The 25853-nt window shown below is 53.3% G+C and overlaps 1 protein-coding gene across 34 annotated transcripts in view; it reads left to right on the plus strand.

Moving 5' to 3' along the window:
• Positions 1-21774, plus strand: part of TNS1 (tensin 1) — a 69759-nt gene extending 47985 nt beyond the window's left edge. For 14 of the 34 annotated variants that reach the window (XM_086898821.1, XM_086898838.1, XM_086898842.1 and 11 more), the window contains 15 exons: positions 2588-2766; positions 3024-3162; positions 5453-5545; positions 6463-6498; positions 9822-10020; positions 10822-11690; positions 13056-13142; positions 13771-13902; positions 14316-14408; positions 15085-15162; positions 15265-15336; positions 15416-15584; positions 15853-15921; positions 16271-16303; positions 17313-21774. In XM_086898821.1, the coding sequence (XP_086754947.1) occupies positions 2588-2766; positions 3024-3162; positions 5453-5545; positions 6463-6498; positions 9822-10020; positions 10822-11690; positions 13056-13142; positions 13771-13902; positions 14316-14408; positions 15085-15162; positions 15265-15336; positions 15416-15584; positions 15853-15921; positions 16271-16303; positions 17313-17457 (2393 nt within the window). In that variant the 3' untranslated portion in view covers positions 17458-21774. The remainder of the gene's footprint in view (positions 1-2587; positions 2767-3023; positions 3163-5452; positions 5546-6462; positions 6499-9821; positions 10021-10821; positions 11691-13055; positions 13143-13770; positions 13903-14315; positions 14409-15084; positions 15163-15264; positions 15337-15415; positions 15585-15852; positions 15922-16270; positions 16304-17312) is intronic. The other 20 variants (XM_086898833.1, XM_086898832.1, XM_086898839.1 and 17 more) reach the window with 3 other exon arrangements.
• Positions 21775-25853: the final 4079 nt, after the last annotated feature.

The following is a 25853-nucleotide window of genomic DNA, read 5'->3' on the forward strand; positions in this document are numbered from 1 at the left end:
GCCTCCTGATTTGACCTAAAACCTGGCTCCCCAGCTGCAAAATTACCTGGGTTTGCCATCGTTCCTGTTTCCTCCTTCCTCAGCTGCTGTGCTTCCTGCCCTTCCCCAGCCCTAGAGCTGTGCTCATTCTGAGGGCAATGGGTTTGTAGTAGGTTAGGCACTTAAATGAGCAGTGGGAGGTTGGGTGAGAGGGTGAGGAGTGGGGTGCGGGCTGCTGCTCCCCCTTTGTGGACAGGAATCTGCCATCCTGCAGCCGGTCATGGCATCCTTGTGAATCCAGTGACAGTACCATGGCTAAGGGAGGCTGTATATCTGCTGAGGGGGCAAAGCAAGCTGGGGAAAGGAGAGTTTGTTTTTCAAGCATAGTTTCCATCCCATAAATCACCCAGGGGGTCGGGAGAGCCATGCTCAGAGCCTGGGTTTCCTCCAGGCTTTGCTCCGGGCGGCCTGTGAAGTTTCCCACTCTCCGCTCCTGAACAATGAGTCCCTTTTTTCCCTTCTCTTCCCTCCCCTCCCTGTGGCCCCGGCCTCTTTCCATGTCTGGGGAGTGGAGCAGCCAGAGCTTGCTGAGCTCCTGGGTGTCCCAATGGGCCAGATCCAGCACCCTGTGGTTAGGTGACGTGAAGCCCTGGGGACGGAGCAGGGGGTCCCACGCTGCAGATGTGTGATGTGCACTGATTGTCAGGCTCCATCCGTCTGCCGTATTTAGTGCTTCCCAAATGGAAAATGCAAAGCAAGGCAGGCGTGCACAGCTCGAGGAGCCAGTCCCTGCCTCTCTGAAGTGCTCGGGCCCTGCAGCTCACTTTGGAATGGGCTGAGGGATGCTCCTGGTGATGCTCCTGCAGTGTTCAGGAGAACCCATAATGCACAAAGTGGAAAGAAAAGAAGAAAATACTGGAGTTTGCTTCCCCCCCTCCCCAGTATCTTGTTTTTCCCTGTGTTCACAACTGCGGGCTTTACTCCCTTAAAGTGAAGAGCAGGACAAAAGATACGGGGTTGGCCCTATGCAGTGCTGCCCATACTGCAAGAAAGCTTCCCAGGGACCCTCTGTGTCCCCCCGTTCTCTCCACGAGTCTTTTTAATGGCCATCCCCCCCGTGCCGGTGAGCACCTGCAGAAGGGATCGGGAGTTGTGTTTCAAAGCTGCTCTTAGTGGAATTTTCCAGGCCGCCTCCGCGGCTGGAGCCAGCCCCGTTGGCTCGAGTCCCCCGCCTCGCGGCCTGGCCGCCTCTCCCCCCGAGCCGCGATTTGATTGTTGTTGCCATTCACTGGGCTGATTATTTAGAAATGTGCCTGGGCCACCTCCTTCCCCCGTGCCCTCGCAGCCCCTTCCCCGGCCGGGAGCGCTCTGCTGTGTGTGCCGAGCAGGGGAGGTCAGCGGGCGTGGGGCCTGGGTCCCATGCGGAGCCCCGGGGAGTGAGGGGAAGCAGCTGATGGCTGGTTTTCCTCCGCCAGCCCGTGGGAAAGGAGTTGGTGTTTGAAAAGTGCATTTCCTGGAGCGTGATGCTGGCCTTTCTCATTTTTTTTTTTTTTTCCCCCCCTCCTTTTTCTCTTTTTTTCTTCCCTAATGTGCTGACCAAGGGGAGCATGAGTGCTCAATGATTCTGTGAGAAAAGTAGAGGGGACAGTGTTGTCACCTCTGCTAGTGGGTAGGAGTCTGAGTCCCATGGGGCTCTGAGCTGTGCCCATCATACTCTGTGGTGTTGCTGTGCATTGAACCTGGCACCATCATCCATGAGCCCAGATTAACCTCTTAACCAGGTGAGGTGGGATAGAAAGTGTGTTTGGGCACTGTCAGGTGCTGGCAGAGTTGAGCTGCCCTGTGCCAACTTGGTGTTCCTGGGCTTTATCCCAGCCAATGGGGATCTCCACAGCCCAAGAAACCCATTCTCCTGCGATGACTTGGTCGCTCTGTTTTTCCTGCCATGCTGTGGACACTGGTGGTTCATGCTGCTGGGACCTGTGAAGGATGTCTGGGGGAAGATGGAGGGGAGATGCTGATCTCTCCTTTTAGATGGGCTTTGCACTGGGGACGGAGCAGCAGTGTTTTTTTTAGGGTTCCCTGCACCATTCCTCTGTTGGGTTCTTTCTTCTTGATCCAGTGCTCCCTCTGCCTCAGGGATTCACAAGACCAGGCTTTTTCCACTGCTGTGGTTGAAGCCACATCTGGCTGTGGGAGCAGGGGTGCAGGCTGAATACAGCTGTCCTTGTGCTGGGTGATTTGGTCCTTTCCCACTATGATGCTGTTGGGAGGCCCTGTTGCTTCCTGGCTCTGCAGGGCTGGGCTGTCTGGACTAATCTCAGGATGCTCTTGCCCCTTGTACCCACTGCTGGAGGTTGTTGTCCCAAGAATCTAATGGTGCTTGGGAAGGCTAGTGCAGCACTTCAGCCACTAGCCACAACCCTGCCTTGCTTTATCATGGGGTCACTGTTGTAGGGTATATGTGCTCCAGCTACCCATGCTGGTCTGGGGGTTTGATGCAGGTGACTGCTGAAGCTGAGATCTCTCAGGACAGGAGCATCTCCTGCTGGTCCCCATCTCAGCTGGCAGCTCCTCACTCCTCTACAACCCTGTGCTTGCCCTGCAGGGGTGCAGTCTCGGGAGAAGCCTCTGGAGGAGAGTGCTGTCCCTGCCCGCAAGCGGACCCCCAGCGACAGCCACTATGAAAAGAGCTCACCAGAGCCCAGCTCGCCCCGCAGCCCCACCGTCCTCTCACCTGAGGTGGTCAGCACCATCGCAGCCAACCCTGGAGGGAGGCCCAAAGAGGTGTGCTGGAGTAGGGAGTGCTGGGTTTGGGGGGTGGCTGACTGCGGAGACATGCCTCCAGGGAGGGGAGGGGGATGGTTTGCTCAGCATTCACAGCATCCATAGAGTTGGCGATCAGTGATGGTTTTTGTGGTGGTGGTGGTAGTTAGCAGGGAGAAGGTGAAACCCTTCCTTTTGCCCCCTCTGCCCTCTACTTGGGGTGTCTTACATGTTTGTGTCCATCATAGGGACTGACCCTTTTTTCCTGATCTTCCCAGCCTCACCTCCACAGCTACAAGGAAGCCTTCGAGGAGATGGAGGGTGCCTCCCCCACCAGCCCACCCTCCAGCGGCGGTGAGATTTCTCCCCCCACCCCAGCCTTCCCTGTGTCACCACAAACCCCTTACTCCAACACCTGTAAGTGCCGTGGCTACGGGAAGCAGAGGGGCTCAGTGGGTGGCTCTGGGCAAGCCAGAAATTTGCCAAGGGTCAGACAGCTCCAGGTTCCACATACCCACCGCCATGTTAACCACTCCTCCTTTCCATCCTCCTTTCTCCTCCACATCCTGCCACTCCATGCATGCTCCACTTACTTCAGCATCCCATGCTTGGCACCTCACCTTGGCTTTTTCTCACCCTTCACTCACTGGGGTGTTTTTTTGATGGGATCCCACGATTGGATGAGAAGCATGCTTTCACCCCATCCCAGTCCTGCATCTCCCCATTTTTCTTACTGGCATGGCATGAAGAGAAGCAAAACTGCAGTGGCAGGCGAGTGGGAGCGGGGAGGCAGGAGGGACTGAAGATCAGGAGGGCAGACGCACACCGTGTCTCTTCTTGCTCACAGTTTCAAAGGCAAGAGGGGAAAAAGGCTGGGATGCATGCTCTTTGCATGCATCTTGTCTCTGCTCCTCCAGTGCAGCATCTCTGTTCTGACTTGCCCTCTCTCAGTCATGGTGGGTTTGTGTGGACTGGGTTTGTGTGACCAGCTTGAGCAACAAACCCTGAGGAGCAGCCACACGTCGGCACAGCATGGCTTGGGCCAGAGCAGTGCAATGGAGCAGCCAGTCAACTGGGAAACCCATTAAGAAGATGGCAGCCCCCCATCCTCTCTAAAACACTTCTGTAGGCTGAAGGCTGAGGGATGCTCTAGGGTTGGGGATGCGTGGGCTGAGCGCAGCTCCCTCTGATGCCATGTTCTGGTTGCAGTGAAGCCACCTGTCCCCCACAGCTCAGCCTAAGGGGTCTGGGGTTGTTGCTCTTCCTTCCCTGCAGTGCTCTGAAGTTGAGCCCTGTCTCTTGGGATGAGGAGATGAGTGTGGGAGCATTGCCGGGGTGCTTGGCAGCTCGGAAATGGCCCTGTTGTTCCTGGGGACTGAGAGCTCGGCTCTGGGTCAGCAGCAGCTCCTTTGGCAGTGGGTCAGTGGCTTTGGGGGATGAGTCACTTGCAGAGGTGACAGACACAGCCTGGATGGGGTTGTGGTCCTGAGACAGTGCTGCTTATCCAGCAGCAGCCAGGAAAGCCTGGGAAGCTTGAAGTTGCAGCTTTCAGGCTTTGCCAAAGTGGCCCTGGGGGATACAGGAGCAATTCCTCTGTGTTGGGGGATGTTGGTCCCGGGAGAATTCCTGGCCCTGTGAGGACCCTGCTGCTCATCAGCCAGCTGAGGTGTGAGCTGACATTGTGGCTTGGGGTCAGCTGGATTTGAGGAAATTAGACACCCACTGGGGAAGGTGCCACTGTCTTAGTTTCCCAGGGACTTGGCTGCTCGGCTGCTCCAGCCCCAGGCTGCTGGGTGGACCTGGCCTCAGGGAAAGTGTCTGGCTTTCCCCTGGACCTCCCAGCACCCACTGCCTCCCGGCCTTGCCACAGGCCCTGTGTCTGTGCCACCTGTCAGAGACATTCAGACACTGCTGGAGGCTCGTGCCTTTTGGTCTCTCTTGCTGAAGGTGATGCCCTGCGGTTTCCCCTGATACGGGAAAATACAGCATTAGGGAGATGGGGCAAACCCAGTGTGGAGGAGATGAGAGGAAGTGCAATCTGCTTGGGGCGGTCTGTCCTGCCCTGTGAAACCCCGCCGCCATCCATCCCATAGCCATACGCACCTACGCAGCTCCTGCTGGTGTGTATGTCTGGGCACAGGGGTGCAGAACTCACATGTACATTGCCATCCCTCTGTGTGAACATTCTCACCCACCCATTGAGCTGGTCTGGAGGGCAAGTTTTTTTTGGCAGTCCTTCTGTCCCTTTTGTGGGGGTGATGAGCTGCTCCGGGACAGCTGGATTCCAGCCAGATGTGGGGATTGGCAGAAAGGAGTTCAGGTGTGGGAGAGCTGGGTTGGGATGGCTGCTCACATGGGGGAAATGAAAGGGGCTTCATGACTTTTTGGTGGGACTTTATGGAAGATGGTGGTGGGAGATGGGGTCTGGGCCTGCCCTGATGGGAGTTGTCCCCTTTCTCCATCCTGCCAGCTTTGCAATGGGGCAGGGTGCTTGTTCCCAGTCACCTCCCACCCTGTCTCCTTTCTCAAAGTATCCTTCTGCAGGGTGTTGCCTCATTTGAGGGCATCCCGTGTTCTCAGCAGCCCTCCCTCGCAGCCAGTGGGTGGGATGGGCTATGGGGGCTCTGAGCCCATGGGCAGCTCCAGCCTTTCTGAAGCGTCACCTCCCAGCCCTCCACTAACATTCTTGTGTCCACTGTGCCAACAGTGCGCTCTCCCCCTGGCCTGGCCAAGACCCCGCTCTCAGCACTGGGGCTGAAACCCCACAACCCGGCTGAGATCCTGCTGCATCCAGTGGGAGGTGAGTGCAGACATGGGGACTGCAGGCAGATTTTTTTGTGGGGGCATCTGTGAGGTTACCCTGGAAGGGTCCCTAGTTTGGAGAAGGCACTTCCATCTCTCTTTTGGGGCCAGGTGGCTGTAGGGGTCCTTGCTGCCTTTTGTGGGGACTCTGGGACTGTGTAAGCGTGGGGGATGTTCGTGCTGCCCTGGGGGGGGGCTCAGCACAGGAAGGTCTTCAGCAGTGAAGGCTAGATAACCCTGTGTCTCTGTTTCCTGCCCAGCCCCATATTCTTCCCTCTCCCACCCCCTACATTCCTTCTTCTCCCTAGGACAGCTGGAGACAGTTTGGTCTCTGGGAGCTGAGCCTGTCAGCCAGAACAATATCCAGAGCTCTTTCCACCCTGGACAGCAGTTTCTGAGTGCAAAAGCCCTGCTGTCCTGGGGACATGTCCTGGAGTAGCCTGCCAAGCCAGACTTTACTGCTCCCCAGCACCCAGGGCCCCTTCCTGAGCCAGCTTAGGGCTGAGTGTAACCTCCTCAAACCCATCTGAGCCTGGGGGCCACAGGCTGATTGAGCTCACTCTGCAAGACCCTTCTCCCTCTGCCCTCAAGGGTGAGCTGATGCTTTTTTGGTGCTTGCTGGGCTTCTTGGAGGAGCCCTTGGATCATTTTCTGCTGCACTGTTCCCTCTTTCCCATCTGAAGCTAGCCTCCTGGGCTTTGGACATAGTTTCTGGGATGTTGACGTGATCTGGGGGTGTCTGAGGCTGGATTTCAATTTGGAGCACAGTGTTGGGAGGTGTGGGGCTCTCCTTTGTGCTCTGTGTGCCCCTGCTTGAGCAAGTCAGAGCTGCTTAACTCTGATTTCTCTTTCTGTCTTGCACCTTCCTTCCTCCTCTTCCCACTGCCATCACTCCCCTGCCCCTCCATCTCTCAGAGCTAGAAGGGGAAGCGGGCGGTGACTCTGAAGAAGGTAAGAAAGGCTTTTCTTTTCTCTATCTCTCTTCCTTATGCAACCTCACTGTTGGGACTGTCACTCAGAGCAGGCCCAGGCGTCTTTTCCAGCACACTTCCCTTGCGCTGTCCCTCAGGGATGTTAGAGCCCAAGTCTCGCCTGTCCTGCTCCCTTTAGAGGAGGGGCACATCATGCCTTGTGTCGTGGTGGGATTTCTCAGTGTCTAAGTTGGACCTGAAGGTCTGTCATACTGTGTGGCAGTCATCCGTGGGGACTGAGAGCTCTTTGTCAGTGAGTGGCATCCTTACTGGTGGCACGCTAGGGTTGCTGGCATGCTGCCGCCAGCTTTGGATGAGCCTGGCGGGGATCTGGGAGCAACAGCCCCAGTTATAGTCTCCTTCCCTCCCCTTTTGGCTTTGCTATTGCCATTCAGAGTGAAAATAAACCAAAGTGCAGCACAAAAGGTCAGCAGGCGCAGAGGCCACCAGTGTGTTGCCAGCTCAGCCGGCTGAGCAGTGGTGCAGCACCAGCAGCTGGTGCACATCTTCTGCCCACCAGTCAGCTGCCCAAATTCCCCCCACCTCTCTGTCTCTGGGCTGTGCCACTTTGGGGATGCCAAGGATGGGGCTGAGCTGGGACGTCAATTCAAGAGTGGCTGTGCTGGCAGCACTGTGGGCTCTGGGATGGCACATCTGGTGTGTGGGGACACAGGCTTTGGGAGTGGCTGTGATTCCTTGGAGTGCTGCCTGCTAGGTAACGGTTGTTGGGTGGTTTTGCTTCCTCTTTCAATGAGTTTTTGGGCCCTCAGAGATGGGATGAGGAACTGTATGTTCAGGATGGGTTTTGGGGAAAGGGTGTCTCTGCTTGGTGGGCGCGGTGCTTCCTCTAGCCCTAGCAGCCATCAGCATTTCTTCTTGGAAGTTTCTCAAAATGCACACAGCCAAAACCCGAACACTGTGTGATACTGGAGAAAGCGTTTGCTTGAAAAAAAATTCTACTTTCAAAACTGATTTTTCAGTGATGGCTTTTTGGATACATTAAAGGAAGCAAAGCTGGATTAAAACCAGGCTTTTCCCCCATGAGTTCTCCCAAATTTCTGTGCAGCTTTAAGTCTCCAAAGACTCAAACATTGCCTATCCTCTCTTTCCCACTAACCCTCAGGAGCTCAAGCTGTCCTGCATCTCTGTCCCCTTGAATGATGGTTGACTCCCAAGCAAGGATGTCCAGTGACCCTGCACTGCCCAGGCTGAGTGGCCACCATGGGCCTCTTGCCTTGCTTCATCCTCTCTAAAATTATATTTTTGGGCATTGAATCTATGATTCTGAGAAGGGACTGGTGTTTTGGCTTACTCCTGGCTTAGAACCCTCTGCACTTAGCCACACATTTCAGGAGCCACACTCCAGGAGAGGGAGTCCCTGCCCCTCCATGCCCTGCCTAGCAGATCTCAGCTGGAATGGCTGCCTTGTGTATGGGAGATGCTTTGGCAGTGTGGGAGCTCAGGATGTGGCTCTCAGCTCTGAGGAAGCTTTAAAACTGTCTGACACAGATGCAGCACTGGGGATTTCTGGCCAGAGTGCAGCCCTGCTCGGATCTGGGATTCCCAAACAAATACCCATCTCCTTGGTGACTCACAGCTTCTCTATTTTCCCACTCATTTTCCCATCTCCAGAGTCCCTTCCAAGAAAACACAAGGAGGCAAGATCAGATTTTTCAACCTAAAAAAAAATCCTGCCTGAAACGTCCTAACTTTTCTTTTCTCCTGTCCTGTATTGAATCAGTGTACTGGAACCTGTGCCCATGGCCACACACCTTACTGTGGCACAGGCTCCAAACCCCCTGCTCCTGCCTTTTTAGGAGGGGCTGGCATTTTCACAGCCCTATGGTCTTAACCTCTTGCAGGCTGACTCATATGTACTGTCTGGCTAATTTTAGTCTGGGCTGGGGAGCTGGGAAGGGGAAAAGTGAGTAGCTGTGAAATTAATTTAATTACCTAAGCTGCCATGAATTTCTTGCAGCTGCCCTGGGTAGTGCCTCATCTCTGTCAGTCAGGATGTCCTGCCCTAGATGCTGGTACCCAGCCTGTGTAGAGGTTCATCATCTGGTTTTGGCTCAGATCTTCCCTGGGGTTGTTGGCCAGGGACATCAGGCCAAAGGAGGGACTCCTCCTCCCCTCTCCACAGACAGATGGGGCACAGAGATGCTGCAGGGGAAGGAGTGGGACCTATGACAGTCTTTTTCCTTGCACATCTCAGCTCCAGCTCTGAACGTGGATCTGTGCAGTGGCGTTGCTGACTGTGAGCAGGCCAGCTTGCCAGCAGGCTGAGCCAGAGCCCAGTTGTTATGACTAATAATAACAATAATGATGTTTGTCATGCTAATTACTGCTGCAGAGCTGCTTTGGGCATGGCCAGCCTGGAGCCAGGGACCAGCAAGTCTGTCTTGCCCTTAGGGTTTGATGCCAGTGGATCTTGCATAGGGCAAGCTGAGGTGTGACGTGGCTGTGGGGCTTGGGGGAATGGGACTGAAGCTGCAGCCCCTTCCTCTGGTGCAGCTTTTGGTGGGGACTGTGGGGGCTTTTTTCCCCAGGATGGGGACCAGCCTGGGTGGAACAGAAGGTAGGGGGCAAGGTATGAGAAAGGACTGGGTCTGATGTCTGCCATGGCTAGTAATGGCCAGCCCAGCCCGCTGCTCCTGGCACGGGACAGCTTGGCGACCCTAAAGGAAAATCACTTTTCTTGGTCACACTCATGGGCTCCGGTTTCAAGCTGGGCTGGAAGCGAAAGTGTTGGATGCTGCAGTGGAAATAGCTTGAGTTGCCCTCTGGTCTGCTGCTGAAGATGGCTGGCTGAGGTGGGCTGCAGAGGGCAGGGACCAGTCATTCAGTCACCAGGGACAGGGCACTGTCATCACAGTCCCATGTGAGTCAGCGCAGGCTGGGCAGAGTCCCTGGCTCTTTATTTAGGGGCTGTGGATGAACAGGGAGCAGGACGTGTTCTCTGTGGCATCCTGGGTGGGAGGGACGCTGACTCAGAGCAGGGTGAAGGGGCTGTGGCAGGCAAAGGGATCGTGGTCCCATGTTCCAGTCCCCTCAAGGAAAGGGGTGACTCCCCTCCCTGTACCCTGACTGGGGTCGTCAGCATTCTTGAAGCAACTTCAAGGTCTTGAATGAGTCAGATGTATTTTCACACAGCCCCTGGTGAAAGAGGTAGTGGGAAATGTTCAGCTGGAGCAGTTCAGCTCAAGCACTTTCACTGGCCTGAAATGTGGGTCCTGGGAAGGGTGTGGTCCCCTTCCCATGCAAGCTGTAAGCTCATCTGTTTCCACTTCTCTTTTGCTGCAGAGCCCAGGAGCTATGTTGAGTCAGTGGCCCGCACGGCCACAACGGGCAGGGGAGGGACACTGCCCGCTGCCCAGCCCGCTGCCCAGCCCGCTGCACAGCCTGGAGGCCCAGAGGTGCCCACCAGGAATGGCACTTTCTCCAACTCCTTCATCGCCCCCAGCCCTGTCTCCACCAGCAGCCCTATTCACAGCATGGATGGGTAAGGCAGTGGGTGCAGGTCCCAGGGACTGGGTGGGGCTGGGGCTGAACCCTGCTTGGTGCCTTGGTGCACAGGCTTAGAAGCACAATCACAGAGTCACAGAATCATTAAGGTTGGAAAAGACATGCAAAATAATACAGTCCAACCTTTGACTGAACACCACCAAGCCAACTAAACCAGAGCACTGAGTGCCATGTTCAGTTGTTTTTTGAACCTCTTCGGGGACGGTGCTTGTTCCCAAGTTGAAACTGCCTTTGCAAAGACCCACATCTCTCTGTGCAGAGTTTGGGTATCCCAGCCAACTGTACACTTCAGTGCCCTGAGAACACAAATATGGGTCACTGCTGGTCACTTGGTGGTTACTGGACCTCAGAAACCTCTCACTGGGAACCTGTCCCCTGGAGTGGGAGGAGGGATGGGTTGTGCTAACCCCTAGCATTCATCCTCTGGGGTGAAATGGAGCCATTGTCCCTGTCCCCTGTCCACCCTGACTACAAGTGCAACCACACAGGCTGGCAGGGCAGAATAAATCAGGTGTTTGCTGGGAGCAGAGCTGGAAAAAGGCTCTGATCTCTAGAAAGTCATATTTTGAGATGGAACGGGGATTCAGGGTGGAGCTAAAGATGTCTCTAGTTGCTTCCATGAAGCTGGCTGGACCCACAGTTGCCTCTGAACAACCAAATAGCTGACTGGCTCTGTGCCTCAGTTTCCCTGTGTGCCACATGCAGGAGGGTGCCAGTCCCTGCCAGCAGCAGGAATGAGCGGTGGAGCTGAATTCTGCCTTTATTCGTCTCTCCTCAGGGCCTCCCTCCGCAGCTACCCGTCAGAAGGCAGCCCCCACGGCACGGTGACACCTCCCCATGCCTCAGCTGAGCCCTTGTACCGGTCCCCTGTTGGCTCGCAGATGCCCTCTGCTCACAGCAGCTACCAAAACTCGTCTCCAGCTTCCTTTTCAATGGTCCAAGGAGGAGTCCCGGGCTCGACATACAGCAGCCCTGACTACCCTGATGGGCGAGCTGGCCTCCAGCCAGAACCCCAAGCTCGGCCACAGCCACAGGTCAATGTGGTGGGGGTGCACACCCTGCCAGGGAGCCCTCGCAGCTTGCACCGGACAGTGGCTACAAATACACCGCCCAGCCCTGGCTTCGGGCGAAGAGCCATCAACCCCAGCATGAGCGGCGCTCCCGGTAGCCCTGGGCTGGGCAGGCATGCTGTGGTAGCCCATGGCAACCTGGTGGCCCCGCCGGGGAGCCCCAGCCTGTCCAGGCACCAAGCAGCGGCAGCCACATCCCCTGGCAGCCCCCTGTATGGCTACTCCAGCCCAGAGGAAAGGCACCTGACACTGTCTCGGCAGAGCAGCTCCTCTGGCTACCAGCCTCCCTCCACGCCGTCCTTCCCTGTCTCCCCAGCGTACTACCCCGGCACGAGCACGCCGCACTCCTCCTCCCCGGACTCGGCTGCCTACCGCCAGGGCAGCCCCACGTCGCAGCCTGCTCTGCCTGAGAAGCGGCGGATGTCGGCTGGGGACCGCTCCAACAGCCTCCCCAACTATGCCACTGTCAATGGCAAGGTGTCCTCGCCCCTCTCCAGCGGCATGTCCAGCCCCAGCGGTGGGAGCACCGTCGCCTTCTCCCACACTCTGCCGGACTTCTCCAAGTTCTCCATGCCAGGTAAGGGATGCTCTTGGAGGTCCCTGTGTCCCCCTGCCTTACTCAAGGCTCTCCCCTCCTCCTCCTTGCCTGCCATGAGGAAAGGGATTGCAGCCATGTCCTGATTTACCCCTCCTGTCCATCCGCAAACCAAAGGCACCGCTGGGGCTGGGGCCATTTCCTGCGCTTTCTGACAAATCCAAACAGGAAAAACACCGACCAGCATCTCTGGCATAAACAGCTTCCAGAGATGTGCATAAGGAGATCAAAGCTCCCGGAGGCGTTTTTCTCTGCCGTGGGGATGCACTGACCTCTTGCCCCCATTCCCAGAGGGCTTTACCCCACTGAGACCCTGCTGTGGCGCTGCCTCCTCATTTCAAATGGTGCTGGTGCCCCAGGTGCCATCCTGCCTGGAACGCTTTTGCCAGCTCTGGTTACAGACACCTTGGTGACGTCAAGATTGGGCTGATAGCACCAGGAGAATAAAGCTGTGGGGCAGCGGTGGCTCCGGCTGCTGGGCCAGTTTCTCTGCTGAGCAGGCAGCCCTTTGTGGGCACTCTGGCACTGGTCCTGGCTCCATGACTCTTGTGGCCAGGGACCTTTCCCAGTGGGGAAGAATGAGCAATTAAAACCTGTAACAATTAACAAGCGGCTTGGACAGGGGAGTGAGCCCCCTGCGTCTCCAAAGGTGACCAGATTGCTGAGGGCTGATAAAGTGTCTCCAGCAGAGATGCTATCCAGTCGTCTTGGTTGTTTGCCTGGCTGTTTTTGGAAAGCAGGTGGTTGTTGTAAATGTTGCCTGAGTAAATGACAGCTTCACAGCCAGAGGACCAGCTCCCATTGGGGCTGTGCCACTGGTGGGCACTGAACAAGGCACAGTCAGGCTGGGACTGGAGCTGCTTTGCCCAGGATAGACTGACCTGCCCAGTTCCTCTTCAGAGAGCAAAGATAAGGGAAAAAAACTATTTTTTCCCTTATCCTATTTTTGTGAAGTGTGATCCCAATGTTGAACATTAGAAAGCAGTGAATGTCCTCTGAAGTCAGGATCTCCCTGGCACCTGCAGACATACCTCTTTTCTCCAACAGTTTTTATTTTACCTGGCCATCTTCTTTTAAATTAAGAATTCCCATTTAATCTCTGTCATTGTGCCATAGAGGCTCATCTTTCACACAGCCCTCTGACAGCCCTTGAGCTTGGATTTAGCTTTAGATGCCCAGCAGCCCATAAGCTCCAGGTAGTGATCAGCCTGTGTGGGTGTGGGGAACTGGGTTGAGGTTAGTGCAATGTGCTGGATCTGAAAGGATCTGAAATGCTTTGGCTGGATGTGGAGTTCCAGATACAGCATCTTTTAACTTTTTTATTGTCTTTTCTTCCCTTTCCTGCAGACATCAGTCCTGAGACTCGTGCCAATGTCAAGTTTGTGCAGGATACTTCCAAGTACTGGTACAAACCAGACATCTCCAGGGAGCAGGGTAAGTAGATGACACAGGGTTGGGAGCTGGGGTATGCCTGGGATCACAGGGATTAGCAAGGATTTCCCTTATCGATTGGGTTGAGAGTGAAGGTGAATAATGACTGCTCAGGCTGTTGCATATGGGGGTTGAAGCCCCATTAAGCTGGAGGTTTGTGTGATGTGGGTTCTTCAAACCTTCCTCTTGGTAGAGGATCTCCAGTCCCTGCAGTGTGCAGTAGATATGTTTGCAATTTGGAGAGCAAAACACCTGGATGTTGAGTCAATAATGCTCACAGGCTTCTTGGAAACATGGCTAAAATGAGAGGGGAGAACAAGGAGGTGGCAGGATGCCTTCAGGGGCATGGTCCAGCATTTGGGCCTTTGTTTCTGCTTGCTCTCCAGTACTTGGTTGCTCAGAGATAGGCAGGGTGGGAATTGGAGTTGCCCACACAAGGGCAGTGGAGGTGGAGGAAGATGAGCCTGTGCTTGGCAACCCACTCAGACGTGCAGGAGGTGTGGTAACATTGTAGTGCCTGGCTATGAGACGTGGAGCTGGGGCATCCCATCCCAACCTACACCTGTTGGTGTCTTGAGGCTGCGTTGGTTCTCACTTTGTCAGCTCTGAGCTCTGCCATTCTCTCCTGCAGCCATTGCCCTGCTGAAGGACAGGGAGCCGGGGGCTTTCATCATCCGAGACAGCCACTCCTTCCGGGGAGCCTATGGCCTCGCCATGAAAGTTGCTTCTCCGCCTCCCACGGTCGTGCAGCAGAACAAGAAAGGTATTGTGTGCCCTTCTCCTTCCCACGCTGAGATGCTTTCCATCGTTCAGCTGGGGCGAGCGGGCAGCTGGGGCTGCTGAGCCAGTCGTGCCCTTGGGTATGTGCTGATGTGGCAGGATCCCTGCCTCCCAGGGCACAGAAAGCACCAGACACCCTCTGCCCTGAGCTGTGGAGGGCTCAGGAGCACCTGCATCTTGGACTTTGGTATAATGAAATGGGTACAGCCCCTCCAGCCCACCAGCACTGTGGAGGAGCTTGGCTCGTGGTTGACCCTGTGTGAAGGGACAGCTTTGAGGAGGGCGTGTCTAGTGTTAGGGACCCCTCCCATAAGCTGGAGCGCTGGTTTCTTAATGGTACTGCATAGTAATAGGAGGAGGGTGGCTCTGGTGTGAAAACATCTCATCTCTTCCCAGGAGACTTGACCAATGAGCTGGTGAGGCACTTCCTCATCGAGACGAGCTCACGAGGTGTGAAACTAAAAGGATGTCCCAATGAGCCTAACTTTGGTAAGTGCCCCCAGTTGTGCTTTCCGCATCAGGGACTGGGTTGGGAGAGCCTTGCCTTTGCCATACTGTCAAAGCAGAGCTGTTGGGTGTCTGGGAGAGCCTGTTCAGCCTCTTGTCCCTGTGTAACTGAATCCTCTGGGCATTTGGAGCATCTGTGTTCTTGCACACTTCTGAGAGCACACAAATGTGCCTGTGTGCATAGGTACATAATTTTCACACACATGTAGGACAACTGATGCTGCTGGGAGGGTGGGGGGCAGGGGCTCCCCTTGTTCCATTTATTCCGTGACTAATGTTGTCTGAGGAGCTGCACGAAGACCTTGGTTACATTTTTTGTTCCTAAAGTGGCCCTGGCACCTCTGTCCCCTCCCTGAGCTCTCTGTGGTGGGCTGCATGGTGGTTTCAGTGAGAGGAATTGCCACATGTGGCCTTAGGACCATTGGTGAAGAAACCCACCTAAAAGCCTGTTTCCATCTACCTGGAGCAATGGTGACCTAATCAGGGAAAGCTGGAGTTTCTTATTCCTTTCCTTGGTTAATGATTATCGTACTTTGGATTGTGTGGTTCCATAGCCTAATGATTTTGCAAAAGGATCATTGTATTAAACCAGGAGGTGCAAACAATTCTTCATCTGGCAGTGCTGGCCCTGTGCTGACCATCTTCCCTCTCTCCCCAGGCTGTCTCTCAGCGCTGGTGTACCAGCACTCCATCACTCCCTTGGCCCTGCCCTGCAAGCTGGTCATTCCTGACCGAGGTAAGAGCTAGCACCAGAAGGCATCACATCTGTCCCCACAGCCTGCAGGGAGGGGTTAGGTTTCTGAGCAGGGTGCACCAATAACCACCCTGTGTCTTCTAGATCCCATGGAGGAAAAGAAAGACTCCGCGTCAGCCACCAATTCAGCCACGGACCTCCTAAAACAGGGCGCAGGTGAGTTGAGAGGGGTCGTTGTGGGGTGAACTTGGCTTGGAATACTGGTTGACCCCATGTCTGCTGTCTGCCTTTCCAGCCTGCAACGTTCTCTTCATCAATTCAGTGGAGATGGAGTCTCTGACAGGCCCCCAGGCCATCTCGAAGGCTGTTGCTGAGACGCTGGTGGCTGACCCCACGCCCACAGCTACCATTGTTCACTTCAAAGTCTCTGCACAAGGCATCACCTTAACAGACAACCAGAGGAAGTAAGAGCCTCCATGTTCACATCTCTGGCCAAAACCCAGTGTTGGCTTATTCCCAAAGCCAACAGGGCTGTGATTCAGGAAGTGTGTTTGTGAAGGATGTCCCTGGGATGGCATCAACCTTGTCATGGACATGGCTGGGCTTTGTCCTTGACTCTTGGAACATCCTATGGGAGACCTATGGCAGTGTCCCCTGGGCTGGTGGAGCTGGGTTTTGGTGGGACAGTGGTGAAGCCTCCCTGACCCTGACATTCCCTGCTTTGTGTTTCAGATTGTTCTTCCGAAGACACTACCCCCTCAATACAGTCACCTTCTGTGACTTGGACCCCCAGGAACGAAAGTGAGTACGCTAAGCTGGGGGGAGCGCATGATCCCCAGCCCTTTCACTCCTCTAGACTCCTGGGATGCTTGGAGCAGAGTCTTTGCTTGCTCTCTCCACTGCGCTTTGCAGAGAGCAGGAATGCAAGGCTCCCTTGGATACTGTGGTGCTATGCCAGCTTCTTCTGGTGACTTTTTGGTATCTCCAAGCACCTTCATGCTGAGGGAGAGGTGCATAATTTTTCCATAAAGCCAAGCCTGTGCAAAGCCAGGCTGGCCTTCCATCATTGGTGTGGTGGCCCCCATCATGGCCCTGTCTGTCTGTGTGCTGCAGGAGAGACCATCTCTCACACCTTCTCTTCTCCTTGCAGGTGGACTAAAACTGATGGCAGTGGCCCAGCCAAGTAAGTACTTTCTGTGCTTCTCAGCAGATTCCTCCCAGCTGCTATTGAGGTGATTTCTGCCTGTTTGGGCATTGGCTAGGAGATGCCCTGTGCAGGGCATCCTGGCTGTGTGTGAGATAGGCTCAGCTCCTTACTGTGGGAGTGTCTCACCCAAGCATGAGACCAAAGTCCTGGGGACCTTGGATCCATCTTTCAGCCCCAAATTCCTGGTCAGAGCAGGCATGGCTCTTGCTGAACTGGAACTGTAAACTGGAACTGGAAACTCTCCTGACAGAGTCATTGGGAACCAGCTTATGGAACAGAGCAGGGGGTTATGCTGATGGCATGTGAACTACTGGTCATCTCTTCCTTTTCTTCCTGTCCTGACCCATGGGAGCACAGAGCTGTTGGCTGAGCCCATTTCTAGGGGCCAGCTCCCACTAATTTTAGCCATTGTGTGAGCGAAGGGGTTTTTATTAGGATGTCCAGCTGCTGGGATATTTCCCCTCCCCAATTAGAAATGCCATAGCCTGGGCCTGTCTCACATTCTGTTCCCCCTGTATTTATAACTCGAGTTTGCACATTCTTATTAAAAAAAAAAGGGACATTTTATTCATCAGGGGAGAGACACACAGAAATAACCAGATGGTCTCACTCAGTTTCCTGTCCTTGCATGGCCTTCATCTCTTAGAGGGTCTACCCCAATGGCCAGCCTCTCTCACCTCTGACTTCAAGAGGCCAAACCGAGGCAATGCTGTGATCATCTGGAAGGTCCCTTCTTAGGGATTCACTTGGGAAGGGTGGCAGGGATGTTCAGAGCAAGAGTGGTTTGGTCAAGAAGTGATTGAAACCTGGCCTTCACAGAAACTGCAGCAAAGGGAAGAGGAGATGGGCCTTCATGCAGGCTGGTTTGGGATGTGTGGTGAGAGGTGGATGTCAAAGAGGGGAAGTGGGACAATGCCATGTTGAAAGAGGGTGGTGGTAATCATTGCAGGAGCAATATTGAGGCTCTTGCCTTCTCCCCATGCAGGCTCTTCGGCTTTGTGGCCAGGAAGCAAGGGAGCACCACAGACAACATCTGCCACCTCTTTGCTGAGCTGGACCCAGACCAGCCAGCTGCAGCCATCGTCAACTTTGTCTCCAGGGTCATGCTTGGCTCCGGCCAGAAGAGATGAGCTGGCACTTGCGGGTGATTCTTGAATTTTGGAGAAGGACTTGGAGCTGATCCGAGAAGGAGTGTGAGGAAGTGCATTGTGGGAGAGGGAAGTGAATTGGGGGGGAGGGGGGAAAGGGTTGGAATTTTGGAGGAAAACAGCAAACAACAAAAAAAACACCAACAAAACCCCTAAAAACTCAACACAAGCCAAACACACACGCAGAGGAACAAAAGCCACGCACCTACAAAAGAGAGCCACAAAGTCACGCCAGACAGGATGCATGTCCCCTTGCAGGGAAGGTGACCAAAGCAAAGGCGGCAGTGAGAGGTGTGTTTCCAACTTTCAGCATCATGGCCTCAAGTGGTGATACCCATTTGGGACTGAATGTGGGACCATGACTGGTGTTTTCCATCTGGAAAAAAAAGAGGCAACTGGCAAAACCCATGGAAGAAGCTTCATCCCAGCAGCTCCATCTGCTGTGTGTTTGAACTGACCTGTAGGAGATATTGACATGCGCTGGGTCTATGGGACACCAGAAGAGATGCTCTCAGAAACCTTCTCTTGTCCAGCTGCAGAGGAGGGTCCTTACTGGTCCCTGTGCTTCCCCTAAAACCTGCTTATGACCTGTAACTTGCTGGGGGCGTGAGGAAATTGGTCCTGAACCTTCCAATCCCTGGGGAGATCAGCCATGGGCTGACCTTTGCTGACCCAGAGCCCAGCACCAGTCACAGGTGAGACCCTGTGAGTCCACCCAGTGAGGGGGGGTCACGCTGTTTCTCTACTTCCCCAGGGGTTCTTGTGCCCCCCAGACTGTGAGGAGGTGTGGGGGTTCCTCCTGCCCTGCACCTGGGGAAGGTGGATACTCCCCAGGAACCTGAAGGATGCAGAAAGTCGCCTCCTCTCCCATCTTCCCCTTTTCCCTCCTGTCACAAGTCCTCTTTGGCAGTTCTCTCCTGCGGCCTGTCACATTCTCTTAACACAAAAAAACCAAACCAGAATGGAAAGGAATAGTTGTAATAATAATAATGATTATAATAATAGCTGATGCTGGCATAGGTGGGTTTCCTGTGCAAAGCAGCAGACCCGTGGCTACCCCTATCTAGCTCTTCGGAGACACGCAAGCGGTTTATAAATTGCATGGACATTCAAGTTGCACGAAAGGCAAACGACTACAAGTAACTCAGGCGCTTTTTTCTCCTTTTGTTTTGGAGGCCACGTTAAAAAAACAAAGAAGGAAGAAAATTAAAAAAAAAAGAAAAAAGAAAAAAGGAAGGGACCTGCAGTGGCTGGGCAGCTTTGGCTCAGTGGGGAGGTAACAGGTCCTCTGAGAGCCACCCTGGTTGATGCATGTGTACCCCCAAAACCATCTGGTTCAAGGCTTGTGCCCCTGAAACGCAGCAGAGTTTTGCAGTGATTTCAGTGGTGTTGGCTTTTCCCTTTGCTTTGGTAGGTGAGGAGGGCAGGTTGGGTGGAGAGAGGGGCAGAGGGCCCCTGTGCCACTGCAGGGGGAGAGATCATGGTGGGGGTGCAGCAGGTGGAGGTCCCAGCCCTATGGTGCTGGGGAGGGGGCAGAGGATGCTTCGGTCACATGTGCAGGTTTAGGGCAGGGGGAATGGTCCAGCTGGAGCTGCGGGGTCATTGCTGAGCCCTCTTCCACAAATATTCCCCCCGAGAGCTTTTTTGGGCAAAGTTTTCAGTGCAAAGTGGCCCAGATAGTCTTTTGGGGACAAAAATTAGAAACATAGCACTGCTGTCCCCTGGAGATCTTGTCTCCCGTGGACCATCCTTGCCTTGGTAGCTATAATATATATACAAGCTATACTGACAAAATACTGTAAGCTAATGAAATTTTAAGGAGGAAAAAAAAAGGTTAGATTTACACTCAAAAGAATATTTATTTTTGCCATATTGCTTTCCGCGCATCATATCTCCCCCACTGTATTCCCCCCTTCCCCTGCCCTGGGGAAACACCTGCATGTTAAACGAAAATCCAGAGCAAGGCAGAATAGAGATGGGGGAAGAGGCGGGGGCCCGTGTGTCGGGGTGGCTGCGTGTGAGCGGTGCGTGCGTGCGGTGTGCGTGTGTGTGTGCGTGGGGTGTGACGGCGTGGGCGGCCGGACAGGCCTGCCGGGGCAGAGGCTCTACTGATGTACTGAAGTGTGAAAGGATGGGTAGCGAGGAGCTGGTTGTGAGGTGGTGGTGGGACAGGAGGTTCTGGGTGGGGCTTTCCCCCTCCCCGGCTTCCTGGCCGCACAGATGCAGAGATCTTTTAATTTTTGATATTTCCAAAAAGTGATTCCCTCCTTCTGCGAAATTCAAGCGAGACAAGAGATGATCTCACCCGTAATCTCCTCACCCTGCCATTCACCCATCAGAGAAAAAACACTGTGTTTATAGATATATAAAAATATATTTTTGAAAGCCTCTATTTTTCAGACTTGGTTTTCTCACTGCTAAGAAAAGAGATGATAATAATGTAATTTTATTTTAATCTGCTGCCTTGGAAACTGGTGCTTGGAACTCCTATTTCTCTTTTTCTCCCCATACAAACAAAGCAGATCTAAACACCCCAGAGATGTTGCATAGAAGCCGACCCCAGCAGATACCTGCCAGTAACATCACGCCTGCTTCAGGCCCTGAGCCTCTCCCGGCTTCCCCACTAACACACTAGCTGAAAATTTAGTCTGTATCCAAATCTCAAACACTAACAAAATCATCTGATGATTGTATTATTTTTTTAACACACAGCTAATCACCTTCCAATGATGTAGCCGGGTGTTTTATCAGCTTCCTTTAAAGGCACTTTTTTTCCCTTTAGCTCCTTCTTTAAAGAAGGTTTTAAGGTGTAACAACCCTTTCTGTCCCTGGGAGAGACCATCAGCAGCATTTAGGATTGCCCAGGTCCTGGGGCTGTCAAGGACCTAGTGTTGATATTTTTTTCCTTATGAAAGGGACAGAAAATACTCTTTATTTTTTTTTTTTTTTTTATGTGCAGTCATGCTATTTGAGATTCAATCTCTCACGAGTTAAGCCCAGCATATGTTTTGTTGTAATCACACTGCCGTTGTCAGCAGCCGGATGGTATCTCTCTCTCGCTCACACACACACACACACACACACAAACACATCCCTCCTTCCTGCACAAAGAACTGCATATATTCTTGCCAAAGATACCCTTAAAAACGCACTTTTCCCCACATATATATAGATAGATAGATATATATTTTTTTTTTTTGTGTGTGTGTAAATTTATTGTACGTGCCCTTTTTGTGTCCGTTTGTTCTTCGGAGAAGCCTGTCCTGCCTTTGCTGTCGATATTGCTGTCAATTGGGAAATGCTCCCTGGGGAAGTAATTTGCTGTCTGTCCTGCTCAGTGGCACCTGCAATGCACAAAATACGGGATTCCCATTCAATGGGGCTGCCTCTGGCTCTGCCCCTGGGAGCTGTTTTGGGAGATACCCATGTCATCAACTGCTGATGGGATGCGTAGTGTTCACCAGTCCCATGTCACTAGTGGAGACAGCAGGGCTCATGGTTTTGAGCAGAGTTTGGAGTTGCTCTGAATGCAACATTTGCTGTCTGCCTCCTGGTCAAATTACACATGGAAAACAAACCAAGCAGGGAGAAAAACCCAACCCAGCCTCTGGGCATTGATTTTTCAGTGAATTCAACCGCCCGAACCAAAGTGCAAAGTAAATCCCCACCCAGCAGGTCGGGCAGGTAAAGAAACCAGTTGCCCCAAAAACCCCAGACGACAGCATCAACAAAAGGCAACCTTTCCCGTTGGAGCAGGCAGGATGATCAGACAGCAAAGGAGCCCGCAGGGGCTTGTTTCATTTTGTTCGTTTGTTTTGCAAATTGCGAGGTTGGTTTGGGGTTACTAAATTTTTTTTTTCTTTTCCTTAAAAAGGAAAAAAAAAAAAAAAAAAAAAGGAAGCAATATGACGTTTCTGTTGGCGGATCCTGTGCCGCCGTGTTATGCGTGGGGTTTTTTTTCTTTTTTTGTTGTTGTCTTTGTTACTTTGGGAATGTTACAGATTTATTTGCTAATCAGTGTTAACAAACAGTTTCAAACTTTTAGACTCGCCCATTTCTGTGTATTTATATAGATGGAAAAAAAATACATTATATTTTGTATCTTTATGCCCATAATGTTGTCGTGCGTGTAAGGATGACTTCGGTCGCACCATGTCCGTGTGTGAATGTCACTCCGCTGTTGTCTTCCCATTGTACAGATGTTGGATTCTTTGCAGTTCATTGTATGGCTTTATAAAGTGGTAAAAACAACAAAAAAAGGAACCAGTTATATAAAATATACTGTTGCTTGGAATGCCAGCTTGGTGTTTGAATTGCTGGAAATGTATCTTGAAATTTAAGGGAGCACACAAATAAATGCTCTGGTTTTTTTTTTTTTTTTTTTTTGCACGGCGGGGGGGAAAAACCCCGAACCCCAATCCCATATGAAAAGCTGGTGGGTGCTGTGTTTTCTGCAGGCTGTTGTTCCCCCTGTTCCTCGATGGCAGATTGGGGCCCCCGGACAGACGCCGGGTGGTGGGTGTGGGAAGAAGGAGGGGTTGTGCTGCTGCTTGTCAGCCTCCAGCCGCAGCTTGTGTTCACCAGATGCTGGCTAACCAGACAGCCCCCAAACTTCCGACATGGCTCCAGCTCCAGCCCGGGCTTTTGTTTACCAGCAGGGATCTCTCTGGCTTGCCCTGCAGCCACTGGGTGCTCTTCAAGTCCTGTTGCTTTTTCCCAGGTTGCCTTTAGGTGCTGTCTGTCCAGCCTCGGGCATCCCTTTGGGGTCCATCTCCCGAAGGGGAGCAGGATTAGGATGATGCTGGTATGGGGTCTTTTCCTCGGCGGCAGTTTGGGCTCTGCTCACATTAAATCCCGCTCCCTATGCCTTTCAGAGCCACCCTGCTCCCTTGTGCCTGGCAAAACTTCCCCCAAAGTCTCAGGCCAGGCTTTTCCAGCATTTGCGGAGCAATTCCCAGCATCTGTCAGAACACTCAGCCCCTGGCTCTCTGGCTCCACTCCTTCCCCTCCTTGCTGAGTTGGTGGCCAAGACCCAGCCCCCTGGATGGATTGAGTTTAATTATACAAGAAATATCAGCCAGAGCAGCGGCAGTTTCTCTGGCGCCAGCACTGCTGCGGCTCAGAGCCTCAGAGTTTCTCCCGGGAGCCGGCAGCACTAAAAATACTTCCTGCCTTTCTCTAAAATAGCTGCAGGCGAGGGGCGGATTTCGGGGACTGCTCGTGTGGGGACCCCGTGCTGTGGGGCTTGTGCTGGGAGGCAAAGGCAAGAGAGGTAAAAAAAGAAAGGGGTGGAGAGGGAATGATTTCTGGCCCCTCCGAAATAGCTGTGGGGCTGTGGGTGGGCACCCAAGAGACCAAATGCCCTCCAAGCAAGGCCGCACCACGGGACCTCGTGAGGTACCTGGCGTCTGCCAGCCTTGGCCTCACCTGTCCCTTACCTACCTGTAGGCAAGACAGGACCTGCAGCCTCCTCACCCTTTCTGACACCGCAGGGATGGTATTTTCCTTCTAGCTTCTCTTAGTTTTGTTTCTTCCCTGATTCCTGCTGGAATCAACTCCCCAGGACACAGCACCAGCCCCTTTCCCATTCCTGCTGTTCCTGCCTGGCCGGGATGGCCAGTGCTGAGTATCCCTGGGCAGGGACGAGAGGCGGTGAGCGCCTGGTGAGGTGGCACATGCAGCCTGTTTGTTGTAAGCCATAAACTGCCTCTCATTCCCCCCCGCCTTTTCTGCAGTTAATTCCCCATTTCCTTTCCAAAATTCCTCCGGAACTTCTGGTTTGTGTTTTTCCTCAGCATGTTCTTATCTGCCACCCATTTCCCCTCACCAGTTCTGACAGCACAGGCTTTTCAGAGTCTCTTTTGGAGATTGCTGCTGTACCCAGGCCAGGCTTGTGGTTCTGGTGTGGCCATTCGGAAAGGCAGGTCCCACCAGCTTCATGATGGGAAAACTTGCCTGCATTGCATCTCCCCTTGAGTCCTCACCTTCAGGTTCCTAAATCAGTGGGTTTTTTTTCTTTTTTCAGCCCCAGCTCTGGGGAGCCAGGGCCATCCAGGGAGTGTTTCTTGTGGGGCTGTGAAAGGTGGCAAAGTTTCTCTCTCCTCTCTGCCTGCTGTTCCAAGAGAAAAGGGTGGGTATGCTGTTGGTCAGGAAACCCTGGGTTGAGAAACCCTGGTGGTGGGTTTGCTCCCCTCTCCCCCCATTATTTTTGGTTGACTGAGCTATAAGCAACCCTCAGATCTGGAGCAAAACTAGGGTCATGGTGGTGGGGATGGAGAGGTTTCATATCCCTTCGCTTTTATTCTTTCCCAGGCTTCTCAGCAGTGCTGGGTACCCTTCAGAAGTGTCCTCAAGGGAAACAAAAAGTATGATACAACATGGCTTTTCCTGAGTATCATGTCTGGGCAAAGGCCAGGAACCAGACAAATTCCACAGGATGGGAAGGGTGGAGCAGACCTGATGTGGGCAAAAGCCACCCTGGGGCTGGTGTTACCTGTGCTCATGCTATGCCCATGGGAACAAAAGTGTCTCCCTGTGAGCTGCAAAGCCTGCTGCTGAGTTACTGCTTCCCTGGGTGGCTCAGCCACTGCATGCAATGGGGACACAGACTGACGGATGGAAAGGCAAAGGGCCCCTTGGCCAACTGTCTGGGGCTCCTGTGGCCACACAGCCTGGGGCTGAACAGCACCAGGCCAGGAGGAGGGCTGCCATCCAAACCAGCAGGGCCTGGAGAAGTCCGTCATAAGAAAGGGAGGTAAGAAAAGACAGCCCAAAAATGACTCTGGGGGCATCATCATCATCATCATCCCAGGAAGATGTTACTGCTCAGAGAAGGGCATCAACATGCAGCGTGTGGTGCAGGAATTACCCACTCTTCATGGCTGTGGTGGATGAGAAAAGACAACAGAAAGGAATTTGGGTTAAATAATGGAATAAGGAGAGACAATGTGACACTCGGGAATGGTTGATCTGGAGAGGGAGGGAAGACAAAACCCTGGATATGTTGGAGGGAGGGAGGGACGAGAGGGGCTGGGCTAGTTTCTTTTCAGAGCAGAGTGGTTGGAGAAGGGTAATGGGTAGGACTGGGCTGTCCTTTTGCTTTGTGAGGTTCTGGCTCCATCTACAGGGATGTGTCTCCAAGTGATGGAGGCCTTGGACTGCTGCATGCCCAAAGCCGGCTGGGCAGGAGGTGTTACCTCCTCGCCTGCAGTCAGCTTCTCCTGTGGCTCCTGTCCTGAGCACACCTCTGAACCGTGCTCCTGCTGCTCTGCAATGGCTATCTGGGTTTTTTCATGCGAACTAAGGAGATGTCCTGAGATGGAGAGATGCTCAGAGGCAGATGGGTTTGTACATCCCCAAGACAAAAGGGCTGGGAGCCAGCCTGGTGGCTGCAGGATGTGAATGCAGTCAGGGAGGGCATTTCGAGCTGTATGCAGAGCACTCACTCCCAGCACTGCTGGTCCCAGATTTGTGTGCTTTGCACAGACTCTGCCAGAGCCTGCTTGTCTTTCACATGAGTGTGGCCCAAAGATGTCTCTGTGCAGGGCTTCAGTGCCAGCAACTCTTACCCCCCTTACAAGGCTGCAGTACCATGCAGCCTTGGCTCCCATAGGACCTTGTAGCAAATCCAAGAAAATCAGGCAGGCAGCCTAATTCAAAAGCTTAGAAGAGTCAAGCAGCACTACTAGACAGGTCTCCTCCCTGGTTAGTTGATGCTCACCATGTCCAATGGCATGCCCAGAGAAGGGCAATGAAGCTGGTGGAAGGTCTGGAGCACAAGTCCTACGAGGAGCAGCTGAGGAGTCTGGGGGTCTTTAGCTTGGAGAAAAGGAGGCTCAGGGAGGACCTTATCACTCTCTACAACCACCTGGAAGGAGAATATAGCCAGGTGGGGAGCAGCCTCCTCCCCAGTTGCAAGTGATAGGACAAGAGGAAATGGCCTCTAGTTGCCCCAGGGAAAGTTTAGATTGCATATTGTGGAATATTTCCTCACCAAAAGGATGGTCAGGCATTGGAACAGGCAGCCCAGGGCAGTGGTTGAGTCACCATCCAGTGAGATATTTAAAAGGTGTGTAGGTATGGCACTCTGGGGCATGGTTACGTGGTGGACTTGGCATTTCTGGGTTAATGATTTGGCTCAATGATCCAAGGATTTTAGGATCTTAGGATCATTTGGGATCCAACCTAAATGATTCCATGATTTTATGTCATTGTCCTTCCTTGGATGCCCTTTGTGCCGGCAGTTTTAGGCAGACATGAAGTAGTGACAAAGAAGAGTCCAGGCAGTCCCCACATGTTGCAGCCAGGCTAAAGAAACCGAAGTGAGTCATGAAGGGACGTGGAGCAATTTGTTCACAACCTCTGTGCCCCAGAACAGG

This window comes from Cyanistes caeruleus, chromosome 7 (assembly GCF_971803275.1).
Source record: "Cyanistes caeruleus chromosome 7, bCyaCae1.hap1.1, whole genome shotgun sequence".
NCBI lineage: Eukaryota > Metazoa > Chordata > Aves > Passeriformes > Paridae > Cyanistes > Cyanistes caeruleus.